The 21,345-nt window shown below is 38.4% G+C and overlaps 1 protein-coding gene across 1 annotated transcript in view; it reads right to left on the bottom strand.

Annotated features, from left to right (window-relative positions):
- VWF (von Willebrand factor) overlaps positions 1-21,345 on the bottom strand; it is a 173,542-nt gene that overhangs the window by 53,669 nt on the left and 98,528 nt on the right. The window contains exons 27-34 of the mRNA XM_026102396.2: positions 21,092-21,248; positions 20,569-20,727; positions 18,983-19,118; positions 14,945-16,284; positions 14,188-14,307; positions 11,827-11,970; positions 2,829-2,972; positions 1,634-1,798 (exon numbers count right to left, since the gene is read on the bottom strand). Coding sequence (XP_025958181.2) covers positions 1,634-1,798; positions 2,829-2,972; positions 11,827-11,970; positions 14,188-14,307; positions 14,945-16,284; positions 18,983-19,118; positions 20,569-20,727; positions 21,092-21,248 — 2,365 coding nt within the window. The remainder of the gene's footprint in view (positions 1-1,633; positions 1,799-2,828; positions 2,973-11,826; positions 11,971-14,187; positions 14,308-14,944; positions 16,285-18,982; positions 19,119-20,568; positions 20,728-21,091; positions 21,249-21,345) is intronic.

Genomic DNA, 21,345 nt, shown 5'->3' with positions numbered 1-21,345 from the left:
ATACAATACTAAGCTATGCGAGCATATATTCCCTGTATGCTCAGTCTTTTCCAGGACAAGTAATGTATTTTGAAAGCATTTAGGAAATCTTTTAAACTTTTTTAATAGTATTATTTTTGGTACACTTCCATCTATAAAGTTAGACTCCCTTCATACAACAAATCCAACTATATGAGTCTGGAGGGGAAAATTATGCTTTAAAGACTGCAAGAAACTTAAAACAAAAAAAGAAAGAAAAATAGAAGATAGTTTCCCAGTCCATAGCAGAGGTATGGTTTTAAGATCTAATATATCAGGATTTATCATTAGCGAAAGAGAGAGACAAATTTTTCAGGTTTAGGTGTCTAATATAAGACATTTATCATTCATCTTTTTGAACATACACTTGGAAAAGCTGGACATGGGCTTTATAACAATGTAGAGCTTCCACCTCTAGTAGCAATGGGTTATAGCACAGATTGCAATAAGAAACTAGTCACTGGTTTCAAATTCCTGCTCCCCATCCTATATCTTGGATCAATGTAATTTAGGGCAAGAAAATCAAATATTTTACAGTGTGAGGAGAGGAAACGTATCTTTAAAAGCTTATTTTTAAGAAAGAAAATGGCAGCTGTTTAATTCTAGAAAATGGCAGCTGTTTGAAGCTCTGGAGAGATTTTCAAATGCCAGAAGTGATCCCAGTGGAGACTGATCGGATATCTCTAAGCTGGACCATGTGCACTCTGTAACTTCCTCACTCTTAGTGGTACTTTGCTCTGCAAAAAAGGTCGCTTATTTTAGCAGAGATCTAACTGAGCACTAGCAAACCGGTAAAAATCTGTGCAATGACTAACACAATGAGACAGTGGTTTGCAGAGAGGACATATAGATGCTGTTGTAATAGAAATAACAACAACATCAGTAATAAGCACTTATAAACACACAGACCAAGGAGGCAACAAAAGTAAAATATTGACCAGAGTTGAAGCAAGTTTCCTTAGATGGTAGGCAGTGTTACATGCAAGTGAAGAACATTTAAAATATTTTACACTTTTTTCCCTCCATGGTATTCATTTTCCTAGAAAGAGTTAATTCTTTGTTATTCTTTTTTTCCTTACCACTTGGCTGAATTCTTTATAGCCATACACATAACAATGTATAGATCTATACAGAAAAATATGTAATTTGAAATCTTTACTCACAAATAACTTTTAACATTTTATAGCATGGCCCTATTCATTCATGATAGTTTGAGCTTTCCTGGTGTCCTTTGGCTACTGATTAGCCCTGACTATTAATTAGATGATATCTCTTGAAATTGTAGGTCTAAGTGTTTTTAAAAATCCTGCTGAGAGTTGGTGTGAGAGAACAGCTGTTAGCAACATGCTGACAAGGTTCAAGTTCAGTTTTACGCCTAAGTGCTGGCAGTGGTCTGGATTAGCATTCATGACGAATGTCAGTCAAACATTGTCTCACAAACTGGGCTGACTTCTCAACATAAGCAAAATCATTGGACTGTTTTCTGAAATTAACTAAAAGTTAGGTTAATCAACAGAGGAATAAACATTCTGGTGTATTGCCCTCTGTTAACTGGTTTTGCATTTTGATTTTTGTTTTGGCTCAAGTTATGAAGCTACAACTACACTGGACTTACCCATGCACAGTTCATTGATAAATTCACCATTCAGTGTGACCATATTGGTTAAGTCTTCAAAATTTTGAAGCCTCGTGATTCTGTTAGCAGCAGATGGCCCAGTCAAAGTCCTGAGTTGTTCTTCGTCATATCTGTTCCCAACTCCAATAGGAAACAAGGACACTCCTAAAAAAGATTTTTAAAAAAGGCTTTAAATTGGTAATGGACAGGAGAAGGAGAGCCTTTCTGTTTGTTTGTTTGTTTCAGCTTAAAACAGAACTGAGAAAGGTTTCTTTCCAAAGTCAATTTTTGTGTATTATTTGCATCACTCCCTCCCTATAGGCTAAAGGCAACTCAAGGCAGAAATGACTATGTTCTAATCACAGTGTTAATTAAGACAAGCTCTATGAGTCCCAAGCACAATACGATCATGCAGGGTCCACAAATAGCATCAGGATGCTTAATGACAAAAGCGCCACTTTTTTTTTTTTTTAACATAATGAAAAATCTCAACTCATTTTCTTTCTTCATGTATATGGTAACTGTATTGTTTTCAAGCCATTTCATTTAAAAATATTGTTTACTATTTAAGCCATGTTTGATTCAATAGCTTCCAAAGCAATCTGCAAAGGAAGCCTCTGTTCCTCAGTTGAACACTGAAGTTTTCTCTTCAGGAACTAGGGATATGAAAAACTAAGCGGTTTGGAGACTACAGCCAGAAAACTTACAAAAACATCATGCAGTACACATTGATACCAAAAGTACATTCCTGAATATGTCAGTGGTGAATCAGACCAACAACTTCTCGCTGTACTTATAAATCTTTTAAGAACTGCCATACTGCAATAGTGTTGAATTTATAACATTAAATTGTTAAATCATTATAACGTTAAATCACATTTCTGTCATCCTTATCTATCCATTGGGACTGGAAAAATGAGATGCTACAAATTTGTGAGTTCTATGGAAGGTGTTCAACTTAAACTACATGTTGGTCCTGAACTTACCTATAATTCAGAAGCATCCTCATCAGGCAGGTTTTGTTCAGGCCTATTCCTTACCATTACCATTCCTTACCATTACCATTACACACTCAGGCTATAATAGTGAACTCATCTGAACATACCGATGTCTTAATTTGGCACCCTCTATCCAAACGCACTATTTTAAAAACAGCAACTCTGAGTAAAAATAGTAACAGTGAAATAAGATTTACTGTTCATTCTTGCAGAAAGTGCAGCAGTCTCCACAGCGTCTTCTGATTTCTCTGATACGATGATTATTGCTACCTTCGATGCATTGGGTCGCCCTCCATGGGATTCCAGCACGGCATTCTGAACTACAAAATCAATGGCTTTTCCTGAGAAGAAATGAAAAGAGAAATGAGAGACATGATAGAAAATACATAAAAGGCTGTAAAACTAAAGTTTATTTAATGTTGTATTGGTAGTTTATACTGTATGGGAAAACACTTCTTCTCAGAGCACTTCTAATGTCTGGTTTATTGCTATCACATAAGGGATCTCAGCTATTACGGACCTACCAGTACTATTAATACCTCCCAAGCCAGGAGGACCTTCCTCTGAAATCATGAAAATTTTACGACCTTTTTTTAATGATGTGCATAACTTCATATTTCTTGCTTTAGAGATTACCTTTTCCGGAAGTATTACCAGTGCATTACACAAAATGAAAGAAGGTACCAAGTCTCAACGATATACTTATTTTTCACTTGCGGAACAACAGTGACATCCAGTGGCTAACTCTAGTTACCAAATGCTCTACCACTTAAAACACACTCAACAGTACATGTAAATTGTTCAATTCCCAGAGATCTAGTCCTTCCCTAATTTGGTAAACTTTTGCTATGCATGCCTACTACCAGCAATCCTTCTGAAATCTAGATATATCAGACTAACACATATTATAACTGGGTAATCCATATTAAAAAGAAAAAAACCTACCCTAACTCAAATCACAAACTGGTTTAAATGGGTAGCTGTTGTCCTTTTATTTTACATCTGTGAACACTCAGGCAAATTTTTGTTCAAAATAATGACCTCAGCAAGAGAGCACGTTGTAAGTACTTGTGCTTAGATACGTTTTTGCACAAATATTTATACAGGGAATGATCACACACAGCTTATTTGCTCCTTTGGGCTTGGAAGTTATCAGCTCAGGAAGTAGAAATGATACTGTGTAACTAATGTGAGTTTTAGGGCAAACAGTGGACTGCGAATAATAAACATCTGAAAGAATAGTTCCTCTGAGCAATCTGCAAGAACTGCTCAGCAGAAATGTGTTTGCCTAAGAAATTCACTGAATAATTTTGAATAACAAACATGCTTGTAATATAGTGGAAGTCACATTGTAGATAATTCACCAGCAAACCAACAGAACAGCTTTGCACACTTTAACACTTTACACTTCCTGTCCTCTTTCATCATGCCACCCACTGCTTTTCATTAGCAGAAGCAAAGCTCCTTTTCCCAAGCTACTTCAAGCAAGGGCTGCCTCTAGAAAGCTCACTCAGCATATTGATTATTGACAGCCTAGCAGCAGCAGCTGAATATTCTGCAAGGATTTAGCTGAAGAAATTAGACCTTGAGAAAGAATTTACCACTCGGAAGAACATAGCCTAGAATACAATTTCTGCTGGTTTCTCCTCCTACAAACCTCTCTATCTGCCTAGTGCAGCTACCTCCACTGGAAATGTCCTGTCTAGGGATGGTCATATAATTTTCCAAATAATAGCTTTTAAATAGAAAGATGTACTTCTGTTGAAGTAAAAATGTTTTTTTGAAATACGTCAGTATGGACAAAAAAAAAAAAAAAAAAAAAAAAACACAGAAAGCTTTCAACATTATTTAAAATCAAAATGGAATGTTTCTCTTCTTTCCTGCCACATTATGATTATCTTATTTAGTGCTGTTTCAATGAAAATGTTTCAGAATTTCTGTACACCAAAAAACTTGAAATTCTGAATGCTTTTCTACTTGCAAAAAACATAGCTTAAAATGTCATAATTGGTTGGATGATGGTGATTCTGTTTCAAAAATTGCTATTCCTGACCATAAAAATTAAAAAATTGAAATATTAACATTAAAATATTATTTCACATCGTATTAAAGCCGTCTCATAATCACTACTAAAAATGCTTTTGATTTCCAGCAGTTACTCTATATGTCTGTACATGTAGATGTTAGATGTGGAATTATAATGTATCTAATATATTAACTAAGGTATACAACAAAACACACAAACTTAATGTGACTATTCCACTCCTTGAGATTCCTCCAGAATGGTCAGTGTGCCAGAAGATTGACTCATTTCCCTTTTGTCCAATAAATAATTGCTAAGAAAGTATTTCAGGTTTTCATTTTGAAATATTTTAAGTTAAACCTTCACACAGTAAGAATCTCAAATCATTTTTCATTCATTTGTGAAAAGTGTTGGGAATTTCGGTGCTTGTCTTTTTTTAATGACATTTCGTAATTTTTGTGTGGCTGGTGTGGTCACCAACAACACAAGCTCCATTGTTCTTTCTTCCACTAAATCTGCAAATTTACAGAAACATCTTTACCTATCTGTAAATTGGTAAATGGTAAATCCATTATTTTTATAATTTCTAATAAAGAAATCAAATTCCATTGTAATAGAACTGGAGATTATTTCAAAGTCCCCCCAAAATAGTTACTCAGTTTAATGCATCAAAAATTTGTTTCAGTGTACTAAAAACTCTTTGGGCTTCTCCCCTTAATTTGGAGCCAGCTCTAAAGAAAAGAGCCAAGTGTCTGAAGACATGATCAAATGAACATTTGTGGCCCTGTTAGAGAGATTCAGAAAGTTACCATCTTGAGTGGGAAACTGTCACTTCCCAACTGTTTGTTTCTGCATTTCAGCAGGGAGGGTGATAACAAACCACTCAGAGGCCATAATAAAGAATAATCACTACGAATAAACCAACCCGGTCCACTGACAATGTTTGAACATTCTCTTGCTAGTAGATAACATAGCCGTAAGCCACCATTTTCATGCCAAGAAAGGACATTTTAAAGATTTGTACTCAAATAACTGTCACAAAGCACAAGGCTCAAGTCAAGGCTATATTAAGATCGGCAGGCGAGTGTGTAGCAGCATCTTGGACTTAACTAAACTAGCTTTAAATGATCAAGTCTAAGTCACACAGGCTTCAGGGCAACCTTTATAAGCCCATCTTTAGTCTTATGCATCCCTTCAGTGGAAAACATCTGGGCCACTGCTGCTGCTAGCACCACTAGAGCTTGTTCAGGCCCACCTATGCACATTGCAAATGTGTTTCTGTTTGCATTAATGCAAGTAGGGTCACAGTTAGCATCTGCCAAAAAGAACAGTGCGCATTGGCTGGGTGTGCCCTCTGGTTCCCTTCAGCCGACACTGTTGCCTACCTGACCAGGTAGCTAGCAGCTCAGAGAACACACCATGTCTGAAAAACAGTAGTTCTAAAAGACTGAATATTTTTCAGCCATTTTGGCCCTTATATCAGCTCACTGAAGGTGCAGCACATGCCACTTGCAGTGGAAGGATGGAAGTGGAAGTATGCAGCTGTTAGGTGAAGGGGGCAGGGATCAACCCCTTCTGCAGTGTCGGGTTTGGCCATATGGGACCACACCATCCACTATTTATTTCAGTGATAGGTCCTAGAGAAAATCCAAATGCCAATAGAAAATAGCCTTACTCTTGTTCCATAAAGCAACAAAACAAAACACATTTTCCTTTAGAGAAATCTGACAGTGGTCAAAACATTACTTCTTAGCATTGACATGGGGTATCATCTAAGCCCCAGTGAAAAGAATGGGAGGTAGCCCAGGCTAACAGCCAACACGCTCCCACGTATTGAACATAGGAGTAAATGATGTTAATCCAATGCTGTACTGTTACAAATGGTTTCTGTTTCTTAAATATACAAATCCTACACCAAAAAAAAAAGTCAACACGTGGGCTTTGAAAGCAGAATGATTTCCGTATTTGCATGTATTTTAGACATTAGACATAGAACCCATGAGAAATCAAGATAGAAGTCTCAAAGCCAAAAGCCTTCACCATATGTGAGAGAATAATAAAGCTAAGAACAGTGTGACACATAATAGAAACTCTGTGCCCAAAGGCAGTGGACATGATGGGAATTCAACACCCAGTATTCCTGGCAGATATCAGCAGAATGCATGTCCTGTTGTCTGTCCCTGACCTCCTGCCCTCATCTTCTCTTACTGTCTCCTAACACATTGCTCCTACTCTGGTCCTGACAAGCATAATGGACAAGATTAATCTCTGTCTCTGTCTGTCTGTCTGTCTCTCTCTCTCTCTCTCTCTCTCACACACACACACACACACTAAATTTGACCCTCTAAACATTTAGCTACGGAACTGAACACAAAGCCTGGCTTGCACCAAGTTCCCAACAGTCTTTCAGCTAAGTCTATAGGATCTGACTGTTAGTCATTTGGCACATCTGAGGAAAAATGAAAAGAAAAAAAAATCTGTGGGTCACTTTGGAAAAAGCAGGTTGATCATTCCAAGGGCTACCACTATGGCACGGCACCTTCTCCCCATCTTTCGGTACTGATAATTGACACACTCCTGGATACATCACAGAGTACAAAACAAAAGTCATGTAAGGAATAATCATTAAAGCAAAAGCAACAGAAGATATCCTACAAAGAAAGAGGTAATTAGTCAATGCAGAAGTGATAGCATCACTGCATAGTCTTCTCTCATCTAAGATTATGAAAAATTTGTGGCTAACTTCTGACACTCATAATAGGTCTTTAAAGAACATTTTTTCAGTTGCCTTGAACAAGATGACTCAATAAAGGCTAAATAGTTGGGTTTTTTTGGCAGGGGGGATGACAACATTTGATAGACATTCAAGCCAGACTCTGAAGTAGTACTTCAGAATAGAAGTTTCTGAATGAACTGAAAGCTGATTAAATGGACATAAACAACCTTGAAAGATAAAAGACAATATGTTGAGTAGGACTGGGGTTTAATGGAAATCTACAGGGAAATCCTCTAGATTCTGTCTGATTGAATAATTTCATTAATGATTGAATAAAGGAAGAAAAGTATGTAAAAAAGCATGCCAATCTGAATCACAGATATTAGATTGGGAGCAATTGTGAACATCATGGAATGAACTGAAAGAGCACAAAGTGCCCTAGAAACTTTGGAAATACATCCAAGAAATAAAAAAATGACATTCATCCTAAAAAGCCAATCTGGAGAAAAATAATCTAACAGATAGACATTTAATAGTTTTGTAGGTACCTCAGGAAAAAGCAGGAATTGCTTAAAGCAACTTTGTAGCAATACAAGACTGCTTTTGCAATTACTTTCTTTAATTTTGTCTGAAATGAGGAATAAGATGTAAAATCCATGTGAAGTTCTGTGGAGTTTTGAGAGACAGAGGTCGAGCTAGGCAAAGGTTCCTGCAGAGATCTTACGCATCGCTGTCTTAAATGGCCTCAATGCTTTCGCTAACACTTCTGCAACAACTCAACCCAAAAGGTAAAGTTCTGCAGGGGTCTTAATCACTCACATCTATTGAAAGCTGCCAGGCAAAGAAGCAAAAAGAGATATCTTCTCAGTACTTGAAAAGGTATAGAAAAAGCCACTGGGCAGGAAGCTTATGGACAGTCCAGATCACAGGTATTCAACCAAGAACTTGTCTAATCAGGAATAACTCTATGGAGATAATTCTGAAGTTAGTCTTTATATCTTAATTTGGGGTTTTGAATAGACATTGAATCGTTTTTTGGGTTTTTTTTACCGAATTTAGCAGATGATCAATTTTAAAGCAAAATAGCTATTGAGGAAATATTCCAAAAATGGATGCTTTAAGCAGTTCACTCTTAGCAAATTGATATTCTCTCATTAATAGGTACCCATTGGCAGAATGCCTGGACTTCTTATAGACATTATGGTTTGATCAGTCCAACAGCTCGCTAGCATTGAAGGGAGCAGACCATGAGGCCCCAAGCTCTATTCCTTTTCTTGTCCCTGCAGATGACAAATCCTGCACTTCTCTTACCACCAAGTGGTTCTGAACCCCACCAAGGGTTCTCAGCCCTTCAGGAGCAAATTCAACAGATAAACCTTGTAAGAAATTAACTCAAAAAAAAAAAAAAAAAAAAAAAAAAAAAAAAAAGACCCTGAAACAAAAACCTGCCAGGACAGTGACTTAAAACAGCTCAGGGAAAAGTCTAGTAAATACCCAAAGCTAACTCAAGAAAGAAGCTGACACTGCAAAGTCGGAAGCAGTAGTGAGGGAACAAATGAACACAACCTCTGTTTTTCAGTGGATGAGAGCCACTAGACCAGGGCAGCTGCTGGTGAAACCATGGCCTTAGGCTGGTGGCCAGACTTTGAAAAGCAATTCTGTACAGATCACACCATTCAGGGCAGACATGTGAATCACAAAATGTTGCTATAGGAGGCTTTTATCTCCTAAATGATAAGTTAATTTTAAAAAGGAAGCATTTATAATGGCTTAATCATGACAGGCAAAGTAGAACGCTACTGTTCAAACAGGTAAACAGCTCTAGAATTTTCAGCAAATTATTTCTAAGATTTCTTTCCTAAACACAAAGAAAAGAGTACCTTTCCCTAATTTTGCTTTTATGGCAGTTGAACCACATACATAGATTAAACTTCCTTCAAATTTTGAAGCAGGAATCTGGCAAGGAAAAATCAGCCCAAATGGGCTACATTTAGCAAAGATATAAGCAACTGAAATCATGTTTTTATAAAGTCTAAGTGGCATTTACTGCAGTGACTGCTAATTGTGCTCCCTATGACACTCTTGAACACCAATGAATATTGAACAGAGATGTGTTTCTGTGAGTCTCAATTGTCTTCAGTAGATCATTCTTTTTAGTTGAATGGAAGGTTATACAGTTAATTCTTGTCTTCAGTTTGCTTGGGATTTTTTTTCACTTATTTCTTAGGTGAAGTTGCACAGAATTTTATTATGGCTAAACATCCCCAGAGCTGCTTCTTAACGTATTATGTGAGCCAAAATTTGAATGATATGATCTTATTGCACAAGCATGGAAAAGCTTTGTTGTATAGGCTGCTGGGTTTTGTTCTGCCTGTGCCCTTGAAGACTCTGCAGTTTTTCATTATTTCTTACTAATAAAAATGTATTTTTCTCCTGGAATTTTAGTATCTTTAAGTGAAGCTGATAGTCACATTCTAAAGATAAGTACATGTAGTGCTGCAAAGAGACCTTCCCTTTATGTGACTGCATCTGCTGCATCAGCAACTAGGATCCTTCCTGCAGTAGCTCAGCAAGTACCGTCTCACCAGCCTGTAGCATATTTCTGTTCCTGGAGCTGTGCAGCTCTAATATATATCCACCCACCAGCTTTTGCAACTGCAGTAACTATTACAGAGCACAAAATAGGTACAGTATTGCTCATGTACTGACTCTCTGACTGTGCATATGAGCTCAAGCAAGCAAGCAAAGACAAGTGCCCTAGGAAATAAGCAAACTGGAACTGTGAGTGAGCCATGATTTTTAAAAAAGGTAACTCAGTCATAGGGCCTAAGTCTGCAGTTGTTTTGTGCATGTGTAGCTTTGCTGACTGAAATAGGATACTTAAATCAGCAAAGATTGCACAAGGATTACAGAGAATCCTGTTTCTACCATAGGGAGGCCAGCACAAATGAGAAGAAACAGTGCTGGTCTGAAGGTAATGACATTTTTTTGATGGGTAAACCTCAGTCATGTCCAGGGTAAATTAGCAAAGAGATTTCCAGAGCTACCTCAGAAACTGCAACATCCAGACTGAGCCATCTAAACTTTTTAAGCAGCCTGCATGTTTCCAGAGGCCTGTGCACAGAGAGAGTAAAACAAATGACCATACATTTCCCATGGACATCGAGTCTCCTATTTAGCCAGCCTAGTTCACACATGTTACAAGCTGCAGGACAGGACCACGGTGACTTAATTTCATTACTTCATTGGGAGGAACAACTTCTGCTCTATTCCATTTTGGTTCATTATACCACATTTCTCATTGTGGTCTCTGAGCATTTTCCAATGAGACATAAACAAATCACTAACGAGTATGTCATGTGGCTGCCTCTCCCCTTTCATTTCCCAAGGGCCATGTTTTCTCTGTTTATCCTGCAGTTCAGTGTGGCTTACTATACACATTACATGGAAGACTTCATGAAACTTATCTATTTGTATGTAACAATTTATCCCACAAAGAGCCTATAGAAGTCTCATCAGCCATCTGGTATTTTTATTTCTCCAGGCTGAGAAAGCAATCATGGCTAATCCTCCTGTGAACTATGGAAGTCAGGTTTTATTTCTCACTTCTCTATACCAATAACTCTTTACAGTCTGAAGTAGGCCAAAGACCCTAAAAATCTGTATATTCCTCAGCTCTTATAGGACCCTAATGCTACGCTGCTGCCAGAGCAAATGTGGTTCCAGTCCAGAAGAACAAAATTCTCAGGGTATCCAGTGAAAGATCAGATATGCTGTAGTAGAATCACTTCTTGCTGAATCCTAAAACTGATACACGTGTGTACTGAACTTCCACAAACCAACTGGGAAATCTATGCTTTAGCACCTGAAAATTCAAGTGGACATGTTGTTAATGATGCAGCTTTCTGGAACGGATGATGATGTTTCACAAGAAGCTCTTCAGCCAAGTTGCCAACTTAGACAGCCACACACCTCCCTGGCGCCATCTCTGACTTTGTGCCAGCTCAAGGGATTATGGGACCAGCATGGCAATTTGGATGAGGGAACTCCATCACCCAGAAAACAACTACTATTTTGCTAAGTAATTTTTCAACCACATCAGTTACCCTGGCTCAGCATGGAAGAACAAACATCTGGAGACGGCAGCTATTGAAGTCAGCATAAGTAGTTCTGCTGCTAAATGTCTAATGAACTAATTGATGCTGAAAGGTTAATGATCAAAGTCTTTACCTTTTAATTATGTTTTGCTTGTCTGAAAGAGAATGAATGCAAATCCTGAGAATTACTTCAAGGCTAAAAAGAAACTGATCTTCTTTCCAAAATACAGTATGGTAAACTGTGATTTGAGTAACCTACAGATAGCAACTGTATAAGCTGGTGGTTGGAGCCAGGCTATATCTAGTATTACTTTTTTTCCCCCTCTTGCTTAAACATCAACATCCACAAAATCACTTACCCAGTTTAGTAGGACCTTGCTCTCTTTGTTGAATTGAGTGCACCATCTCTACAAGTTTTTCAGTCTCTTGAGGCATATTCCATGAAATTTCTAGAGTATTTTCCCTGGCATACTGGAGAACTGACACATGAATTGAAGTATTGCCTGAAACAGAAAGCAGAAAACAAAAATTTTAAGCAATGCTTAAGAATGTCTTAAAATAAATCCAAAGAACACTCTATGGTTGCATTTTACACTAAGCACAGCTAGACAGGGTTTTTCCATTAGAGTGTGAAAGCTGCATTTTCAATCAGAACATCAAAACTGAAATACTCATAAAAAAAAGGCAAGTATTGCTGAAAATGGTTGCTTTTCTGTCAAGAATCAGTATGCAATATTTAACCTCAATTCAACCATAATTGGAGAGTTTCACTTTACTGATTCCCAAATGTCATTTCTGTTCCATTTCAAAACTGCCTAAATATCACTTTCTTACATGCACATTGTTTTGCAAGAGTTGTAGTTTGATCCCCTGTTTGTCTGCATGGGCCAGGTTCCCCACGTGACATTATCTCCTGCACGGTTTCTTCTGTCATGCATTACTGGAGTCCCATGCATCAGGCTACAGTATGGGACAGTGTACCCAGGAAACATGGCTTGTAAAGGGCATGAAGAGAACCTCCAAGGTCTGCTATTCTCTGATATCCTAGTTTTGTTTATGAATTATTTTAGAACAATGAATAAAACAATTAATAGAGAGTCGATATAAATATTTAATAAATGTCAGTCTGCTGTAGAATTCAGCTTGGCAATACATTGTTTAGAATGATCAACCGTACCTCTTTTAATGGTCTTAGAATGACCTCTACCATACTAAAGATACATGTAACATGTATGTAACATATTCTTTTTTTTTTAATCAATGCTTTGTAAAACATTTATGAATGAAGTAAAACTAAGTGTGACTTCACACACCCAAATATAGCAGGCCTACACCGATCTATATGCATATAGTGTACCCATTACACTTTACAATTCGTTTACAGTTCTCTCAAAGACTCCAGTGAGAACTCACTTAATAGCTTCATTATTATTGTTCTGTTGTTAATGATGTATCATTTTGAAGATAAGGAAAACAGCTAGATTAAAATAAATTGTTTATTGTTTTATTGTTTCCTTTGTGATTTACTTGGCTTGCCCCCCTCCTTTTTTTTTTTTTTTTTTTTTTTTTTTGGCTAGTGCACAGTTTTCACATATGGTCCCCAACGAATATAAGCTATCCTGGATATATAGAAATGCTACATTCATCTTACAGGAGAGCTCTCTAATTGATACAGGTGTTGGCAGTCATCTCTTTTGGAAGCACTGGTATGACACAAGCACGTCAACACTCAGTAGCAAAACACCAGCAGCAACAGCCATGAGAACCACAGAATGGTTTAATGCTGGACTGAAAAGGTAAAACGATTCTGATCAGAAGTATAAGTTTGTTAAAACAAGTCCTGCTGGGCAAATGGAGGATCCTGTGTGGCCCCTGCCATGTGGCTCTACTTGGTGGAAGGGCACACAATGTCCTAATTTACTGCATGTGCTGTGCGGTCCCTCCATCTGTGTGCAGCACGGGTGGCATGCTGAAGAACTGCTGCGCTGATAATACCTATGCTGAGCAACCAAACCAGAGGTGTGCATCCCATCATTACATACTCAGCATGCTCAGTGGATCTGGCACTTCCAAAAAGTGTCTCTCATCCAACATGGGTCGGGCAATAAATCTTAAAAAGCTAACATATTGCCTTCGATTAGCCAAAAAGGGCTCACCAGAACCAAAAATTCCCTTTCTAAAGAGCAAAACCTTGCACTTGGATCAAACTTGAATTGAAAAGCCTTCAAACTATCAATTTTTTTTGAATGAGAAGCAACCTTGAATGATTATTTTAAAGTCTGTTGAACCTAACCCAGAACTGAACCAAAACCAAACATGTAATTTTGCTTTTCTGGCACAGAATAACAGTTCAGCTAAAAAATTCCATCCCTTGGTAGAAGCTTGTTTGGCACAAGCACTTCATGTGTCCAGTACAGTATAAAGAGAAGTTTCCAACAGAGCTGCTGTCCTAGCTATTCCTCGTCAGACAATTCACTAAATCAGGTATTAAATCTTCTTTGGGCTGAACCAGAACAGCTTTGGTTAGGGAAGAAACTGAACCAAGTCTGACTTGACTAGCTTGACTCCCCAGTATAAACTTAAAAATATTCTGTGGAGTTGGACCATAAATGGGTAATTTAAAGATAAAAATAAAAAAAGTAGTGAAATGTTGTTTTGTTTTGTATTAAATATATATATAAAAATCCTTTATGTGTTTGAGTTAAAAGACAAATACATACTGATCTCAGCACTTTTAATAAATGCCCGTACAAAGTTTTTAATTTCCTCAAACTCTGATGCTCCAATACCAAAACTTCCATCCAGAAGAAACATAACATCCATTGGTTTGTTGCACAGCTCTGAGGGGAAAAAAAAAAGAAAGAAAAGAGAGAGAGAAAGCAAGCTATTTATTATTATATATGAAAACAAAAATTAGCATTTGCTAATGAACTGGCAGGAGCAGAAAGGACAGCAATACCTGCATTTTAGGCAGGATAATGACCAGTGGAAACACAAAGTAATACCCCTTTATCGAGGGCCTTGAGATTTATATTCAGTGGAATACAAGGGTATTTGAATTCCTGCTTTTTTGCTATTCTAGTCCCAGGGGAATAGAAAAACAGTGAAACCTCTTAAGGAAGAGGAAGTTTAATTTTAACTTGCTTGAGACAGGCAGAGGAGAATATCTTTTTTTCTGCTGTCACTTTCCACCCTACTTGGAAGCTATTGTACATTAATGAGAGTTTCAAAGCAGATGCCACCTAATGCCAACAAATGCCTACAGAGCACTGGTTGTGGGTCTGTGCCCACTACTGCTAACCTTGAGTCAACATCCTCGGAATCCAGTGAGGATAAGTGATCTTTCCTTTGGATTTGGACTGCAAGCTATCAAATGAGATAGAGGAATCCTTTTCATATTTCAGTGGTTTGAGGGAAGAATGGAAGAGACAGGAAAGAGGAAAGAGGAAATTACATAGAAAATATATCCAACTTTACCTGGACTTTCTATCCAATGGTCATCAGAGCAGCATGACTGCAGCACTAATTCAGGTGCTTCTTCAATAAGTGTGCTGTAACTATGCAAGACTATTGGACTGTTAGGCTGACTGATCCTTCTGAGCTCTAGGATATCCGCATTGGGGGTTATGCCTATGGGGATGACATTTATGCCTTTGGGAGGTCGTTTGATAACATCAGTGGAAGGGCTGGATGATACCATGTATACCAAGTGAGGCACATCCTGTCTGCCTCCATTTGCTGGTGTAAACGTGTGTTTGGAAATATAATGGAGAGCATTCCCAGTGTTGGTAGCCTTCCCTCCTTGGTAAGGTATATTCCTCACCCTCTCAATAATATTTTCCTTTGACTGTATTTCCTTAAAGGAATACTCCAAAGTGACAGTGTCTGAATACTGCATGACTGTAACATGAATATGTTCTGTTCCTACATTCATTCCTGAGATTACTCGCTCAAGGAACTTCTTGGTGATATTAAAATTTTTCTCCCCCACATTTTCAGACCCCTCAAAAATAAAAGCAATGTCCAGACTCTTGGGGGTGGCTTTTTCTGGAAAGGGTGATGGTAATGTGAGCCCCTTATGTGGAAATGTGATATTGGACACTGGTGGTGGGGATGTTGCTTGTAACTGAGGACTTTCTTCAGGTCCAAGATCACACAGGTAACCAATGAGAAGATCCCTATGTTCCATCAGCTCCAACATGTTGTTCAACAGGAAGGCCCTGTTATCTGGTGACTGCTTTTCAATGAACTTGATTTGCTCCACGTTAACATAAGGTCCAATGCCCACAGGTATTACTGTGATTTTTTTATTCTTCAAAGCTGTGAGGATGCTTCGGAGTTTTCCTGGAGACTTGCCTGCTATAAATAGCACAGCAATTCTGGCAGCATTGGTCCTTTCGGCTTTTCCAAACACATGGAACACAATATATTTAAGGACTTCAGCCACAGATGCTACTTCATCACCTGTGTACTTTATGTTTTGGACAATTTTTCTCATCTGGGACTGTGTTTTGATATCTTTAAGGCCAAGATAGATGGTGGGGCCAGCCCTATATACCAGAATTGACACTCGGATTTTCTTCTGGGAGATGTGGAGTTCCTTCATCGTGCCAGTTATGAAAGTCTTCAGCTGTTCAAAGTCCTCCTCTGACAGTTTATTGGAGCCATCCATTAGAAAGGCCAAGTCCATCATCTTGCTGCATGCATATTCACTAGGTGCCCGTTCTATGTCCTCCTCTGGAGCAGATGTTGTTGGTACTAAGATTTCTTCCACTGTTTCGCAGGCTACACAGGTTAAGTTCTTCCCTTCACACAGACTACAAGAATCACCAAATTTAAATGTGAAAATCCATGCTCATAATAACACATCAGTGATCTCTAATAAAAGGATGTTGACACAGAACAGGTTAAACATCTCAGAAACAAAACAAAACAAAACCATAATAAACAACAGTGATTTTTCCCCCTCCCCTTTTACCCTCTACAATACCTCTGCAAGGTATTGTGGAGCCAAATCCTATAGCATCCACTCAGAGGAGGAAGTGTTTGTTTTGATGAAGAAAGCATATGAAAAAGTATTGTGTGTTTGTCAGAGGAAGCTTTTTTTACAGCTGCCTTTGGAATAATGTGCAAAATCTGTGCCTGGAAGCTATCAGGAAACCGAATGATCTTGAGCAGTACGGTCACCTACAAGCCATTGGTGAGCTTAACTGGCAGATTCGGTTTGCTTCAAAAGGAAGAAAAACATGATGCAAACTGGGGCTAGCTAACACAAAGTAAAATCCCAGTGTCAGCAAGATGCTTTTAGTTCTGATATGAATTAGCAGACTGAGAAAGAAGGCTAGGTTTACCGTGACTTGCTAACTTTAGTGGAAAAAACCAGCCTTTTTTCTATGTCTAAAAACATACTTTTGCTTTTCTTTTTCCTGACTTTTCATGTTTTGAATACAGCTTTGGCACATATTCTTCCACTGTTTTTTGTGCCTTCTTTGTTATCTTCCTCTTACTTACCTTGTTGCTTTTCATTTTTATTCCCTTTTCTCATATTAGATAATGAGATATATTAATTGATATAATATCTTATCTGGAGCTGTTTTCTCCTTTTTCTTCCAGTTTCTCTTCCTTCCCCATTTCTGCTTATCTTCATTAGTACATTTTTCTCTTTCCCTTACTATTTAGCTCCATTCTTTTTCTCCATCTTGGCCTTTTCCACTATTCATTCTTCCCTATCTCCATGAGATTTTTCACATCTTTCACCTTTCACCTTTTAGAAACTTGCCTGTAATCTCTATAGTCTATTCTCTGGCTTTAGCAAGACTTTAACACTTCTGCCCTGCTAATTCCTGGCTGTGTAAGGCTCCTGACTTCACTCATCTGAGCAAAGGACATCATTGCACTCATGCACAAGGTGCTGGAGACCCAGTCAATATATTTTCCTTGTCCTACTGGACAGTCCAAGAAACAGAACAGGTAAAGTCTATGAAACAGCAAGGACCAACAAATGCTGGTTTTCACTGCCAGCAGGCACAGAGAAAACCCTGAACATAGGCACTAAACAAGTCAGTACTGGAAGAAGGTGCCATTTTCTGGGAAATGTGTTCACTTTACACAAGGCATCCTCGTTTAAGTTCTTCCAAGGCTTTGTTCTTTTCAAGCTACATTTAGTATTTTCTTAATTGAAGAATGCGCAGCTACTTTTGGCAATAATATATAGCAACATAAGATTTATTATTTTAATCCTAATGTGAATGAGATTCTTCTAGTTTCCAATTTCCTTTGGATATTTCCTATAAAATTCATTTTTGTGCAATATTTCCTATTGTTTGTACAGATGGTGTAGGCATCTAAATTAGGTGACAGCTATGCAAAAGGATGTTTCCCTAGTGAGGTAAGTTTTCATAATGTTCTGAAATTGCTTATGAGCAGTGGCCAGTATATCAACATTCAAGATAAATTATTATTAAGGATTAAAAAAATTAGGGAACAGAGACTCATTTATGGAGACTCTTCTTTGACCTTTTGATGGAATTCAAGGCTCATCATGTATATCGCCAAAAAAATATATATTTAATTGATTGGCCAAACAGTCTCATGCCGTGGGCTTATAACACAGAATTAAGCTATCCCCAGCAAGAGTCCAGGATTTCAAAGTTTATACCCATTCAGAGTTTCTGTGAGGTTCAGGGAGTTTGGATCCAAGGTGTTAGTCTGGGCCAATAGCTGCTGCAGTTTTACAACCCAGTTGCTATTAAATATGGTCAAATTACAAGATGGAAAACACTCTCGCATTCACTGCATTGAGTGACTACTGAAAGTACCCATCAGAGGGCAGGACATCTGAAGAACGGAAAGCTTTCGGATACTGCAGGTCTTTGTGCAATATGCCACTGGGCAGCATACAGAATGAAAATCAGTCTCTGCCACATTACAAATGAAGGCCCTAATCCAGCATGGCACACAGCATTGTGCACCCTTCCATTAATTTCATCATACTTGGCACAGCATGCATACAGGATCAGGCCACAGGATATAAAGTGAAAAACTTGGGGAAATTATTTTTCCAATGGCACTGTGCAGTCTTCCAGCTGCTAATAATCTCAGCAAGTTCTAGACTCACTGCACATTCAGATCTTGCGCTATATGTAGGATTTTTAAGCACTAACACAGGAAAGATTCTCACGGCTTTACTGATGTTGAATCACACCTTACAGAAAAGAAGTGGAACATCTGAAGTTAGTGAGACCACCTACACATGGGAAAAGTCATTTTTCAAAGGAATTTATGGGTTTCAGTTGCTTAAATTCAACAGGCATCCAATAATCCCAGCCTTCATTGCAAAACTTCAGTTTTGGATTATGTGAAAAGGGTTGTCGACACAAAAGAGAGTTTCCATACCTCATCATCAGTGGTATGTTTAAAGCAAAGTCCAAAAACGTATTTATGGTTATGGGCATCATATCCCTTCATCCTACTCAAAAGACATGCTATTTGACTGCATAAACACCTCCATCATACCAAGACTGACAGTGCTGTGGATCATCTCTGCTCAGAACTATTCTCCTTCCATGTGGGATCTTGAAATCTCCAACCGCACACACAGGACAGTCTTCTGGACTGACACAAGTCAGGGATAGTTCATCAAGTATTTCCCCTGTTTCAAAATAGCACAGTAGCATAAAAATGCCAGTTTTCATGAACTGCAAAGCTGATCATTGCATTTACCCTGCTACAGAAAACATGACAAGGCTTCTGATTTGGATTCAAAGGCTCTGAATATTCTGCTTGTGTTATGCTCACTACAAGTTCAACACAAAGAGAAGTACTTCCTTCCTTCATGACCAGTTTTAGTGAGACATGGGAAACACATAACCCAGTGTATAACCTCCAACAGCCAGTGCTATGCCGAAGGTGAACATATGTTTAGAGTGAAGCCTCAAGAGTGCCAGGAGAAAATGGCATTTTCCTTTTTACATGTATGTTATTGATTTCTCCAGTATCCCTTACCTCCTCCTGACTCTGATGATATTGGAGGACAATATAAACACCTGTTACCTGAATATTGAAGGCTCAAGCACCATATTTAATAATTGTATAAAGTTGTATCCAAGAAGACTCTCTGCTTACCTTTTTGTCAATGTGTAGGACAGAGCTACCAAGGCCCAGAACTGCTATTTTGGCGCTTAAAATACCTACTTTCTTCCTCTTCATGTCTTCTCTCTTTGCACTTAGGAGCTGTTTGTTCTTCTGAATTTTCACTCTACTTTTGGATCTTGCTCACCTCTCACTCTTTCCCCTTCTATCTTTCTTTTCTCCCCCACCTCAATTTTTCTTTTCCCCTTTCTAAGAGACAGTCAGCTGGGGAGGTTAAGCTGTAAGCTGAGGCCCAGCAGCAGATGCCTGCCAGCTAGTCCCATGAGCACCAGAAGGCTGGTGGCCATAAGCAGGTTGGAACAACGGGTTTCCTTCACCACAGTAGCTGCTCTAAGGTAGAGCGTTTTACAAATGTTCAGCACAAATTCATACCCTACTTGATCACAGAGTCAACAACTGCTGTTGTTAAACAACCCCTAACCCTCCTCCTTTCTTCCTTTCTTGTCACCCCATTCCCATTCTCTCTCATTCTTGCTAGCAGTATTTCATTCTCCTCCCCTAAACACCACTGCATACCCTGCATGCACCATGCTTGTTTCACAAACTCTAATCCTGGTGTGGATCTCATATCAACTTTCTGTCTCACAACAACCAAAGAAAGGTAAGCAAACTTCTGCCTGAGTGACAACAGGAGCATCAGAGGCCACAGGAAGGCACTCAGGAGAGATGTCTTAAATTACAAAGAACACGTTAAAATATAGGATCATTCTGGCAGCTGTAGCAGATGGGGTAAGAAATTGTGGTGAAAACACAGTAACCTTATTAAGAAATTAATTGCTATATCTAAATCTTTTGCAATCTCCAGCCTTACAAATCTGTGACTATTTCTGGACTGTAAAACATGTTTTCCTGCAATAGGAACCTTCAGGGAAAAAGGGACTCTACAATAGCCACAAGTAACAGGAGTAGGGCAGAAAAAGGTAACCACTTAAAGCAAAAGGTTGACTTACCTGCAGGACAGTGTACATGACATCCTTCCACACACTGCAGAGGGCACTCCAAAGCCTGTGGGTGCTGGCATGTTATAGGACAAGCAGGTCCACAACTATTATATCGCCATTCACATCGATAATCTAATTCTTGATAATTCAGGTCCTCACAGCTTTGTGCTATGTCGTGAAAGAATCAGAGACAAATAATCAAACCAGACTGAACCTACCATGCCTCTTAGAGCTATGACACCAAGTTTTGTACCAGGTGGATCACATATACATAGAGAAAGACAGATTTCTTTCTTTAAACAGAAATATGTATATCTTTTTACTGCATCTGAGGCAGGCCACTTGCATTGTTTCCATCTAATGAAATACTTGCTGTATAGCAGAGATATTTGTTTTTGATTAAAAAAATTGCAAAAAACAAACTTTCAACTTCAGTTCCAAAAAGAAAGAAGTACAGAAGCTTTTTCTTTCTCTAAATTTCTTTTTTCTTTTTTGGTCATTTCCAATTCTTCCTCATCCATCTGGTACTTACGGCATAGGGCTTGCGATCTCCAGTGAACAACGACACCCTTTTGTGCGCAGACATGGGCATAGGCCGCTATAGCATCACAGAAGCAAGCACAGTCCCCAATAGATTCGCAAGCACAGGTGTCATACATGCAAATATCTATGTAGGGCTCAGGATTCACCTAAAAAAGAAATATGTACTATAGTACACTGACCGATTCCCCTCATCTCCTTTCTCTAGACTTATTTAACCTGGAAGTGGTTTGCCTGCTCTATTGG

The sequence above is a fragment of the Dromaius novaehollandiae genome, chromosome 1 (genome assembly GCF_036370855.1).
Source record: "Dromaius novaehollandiae isolate bDroNov1 chromosome 1, bDroNov1.hap1, whole genome shotgun sequence".
Taxonomy (NCBI): Eukaryota; Metazoa; Chordata; class Aves; order Casuariiformes; family Dromaiidae; genus Dromaius; species Dromaius novaehollandiae.
This window is presented reverse-complemented; position numbering and strand designations above follow the sequence as displayed.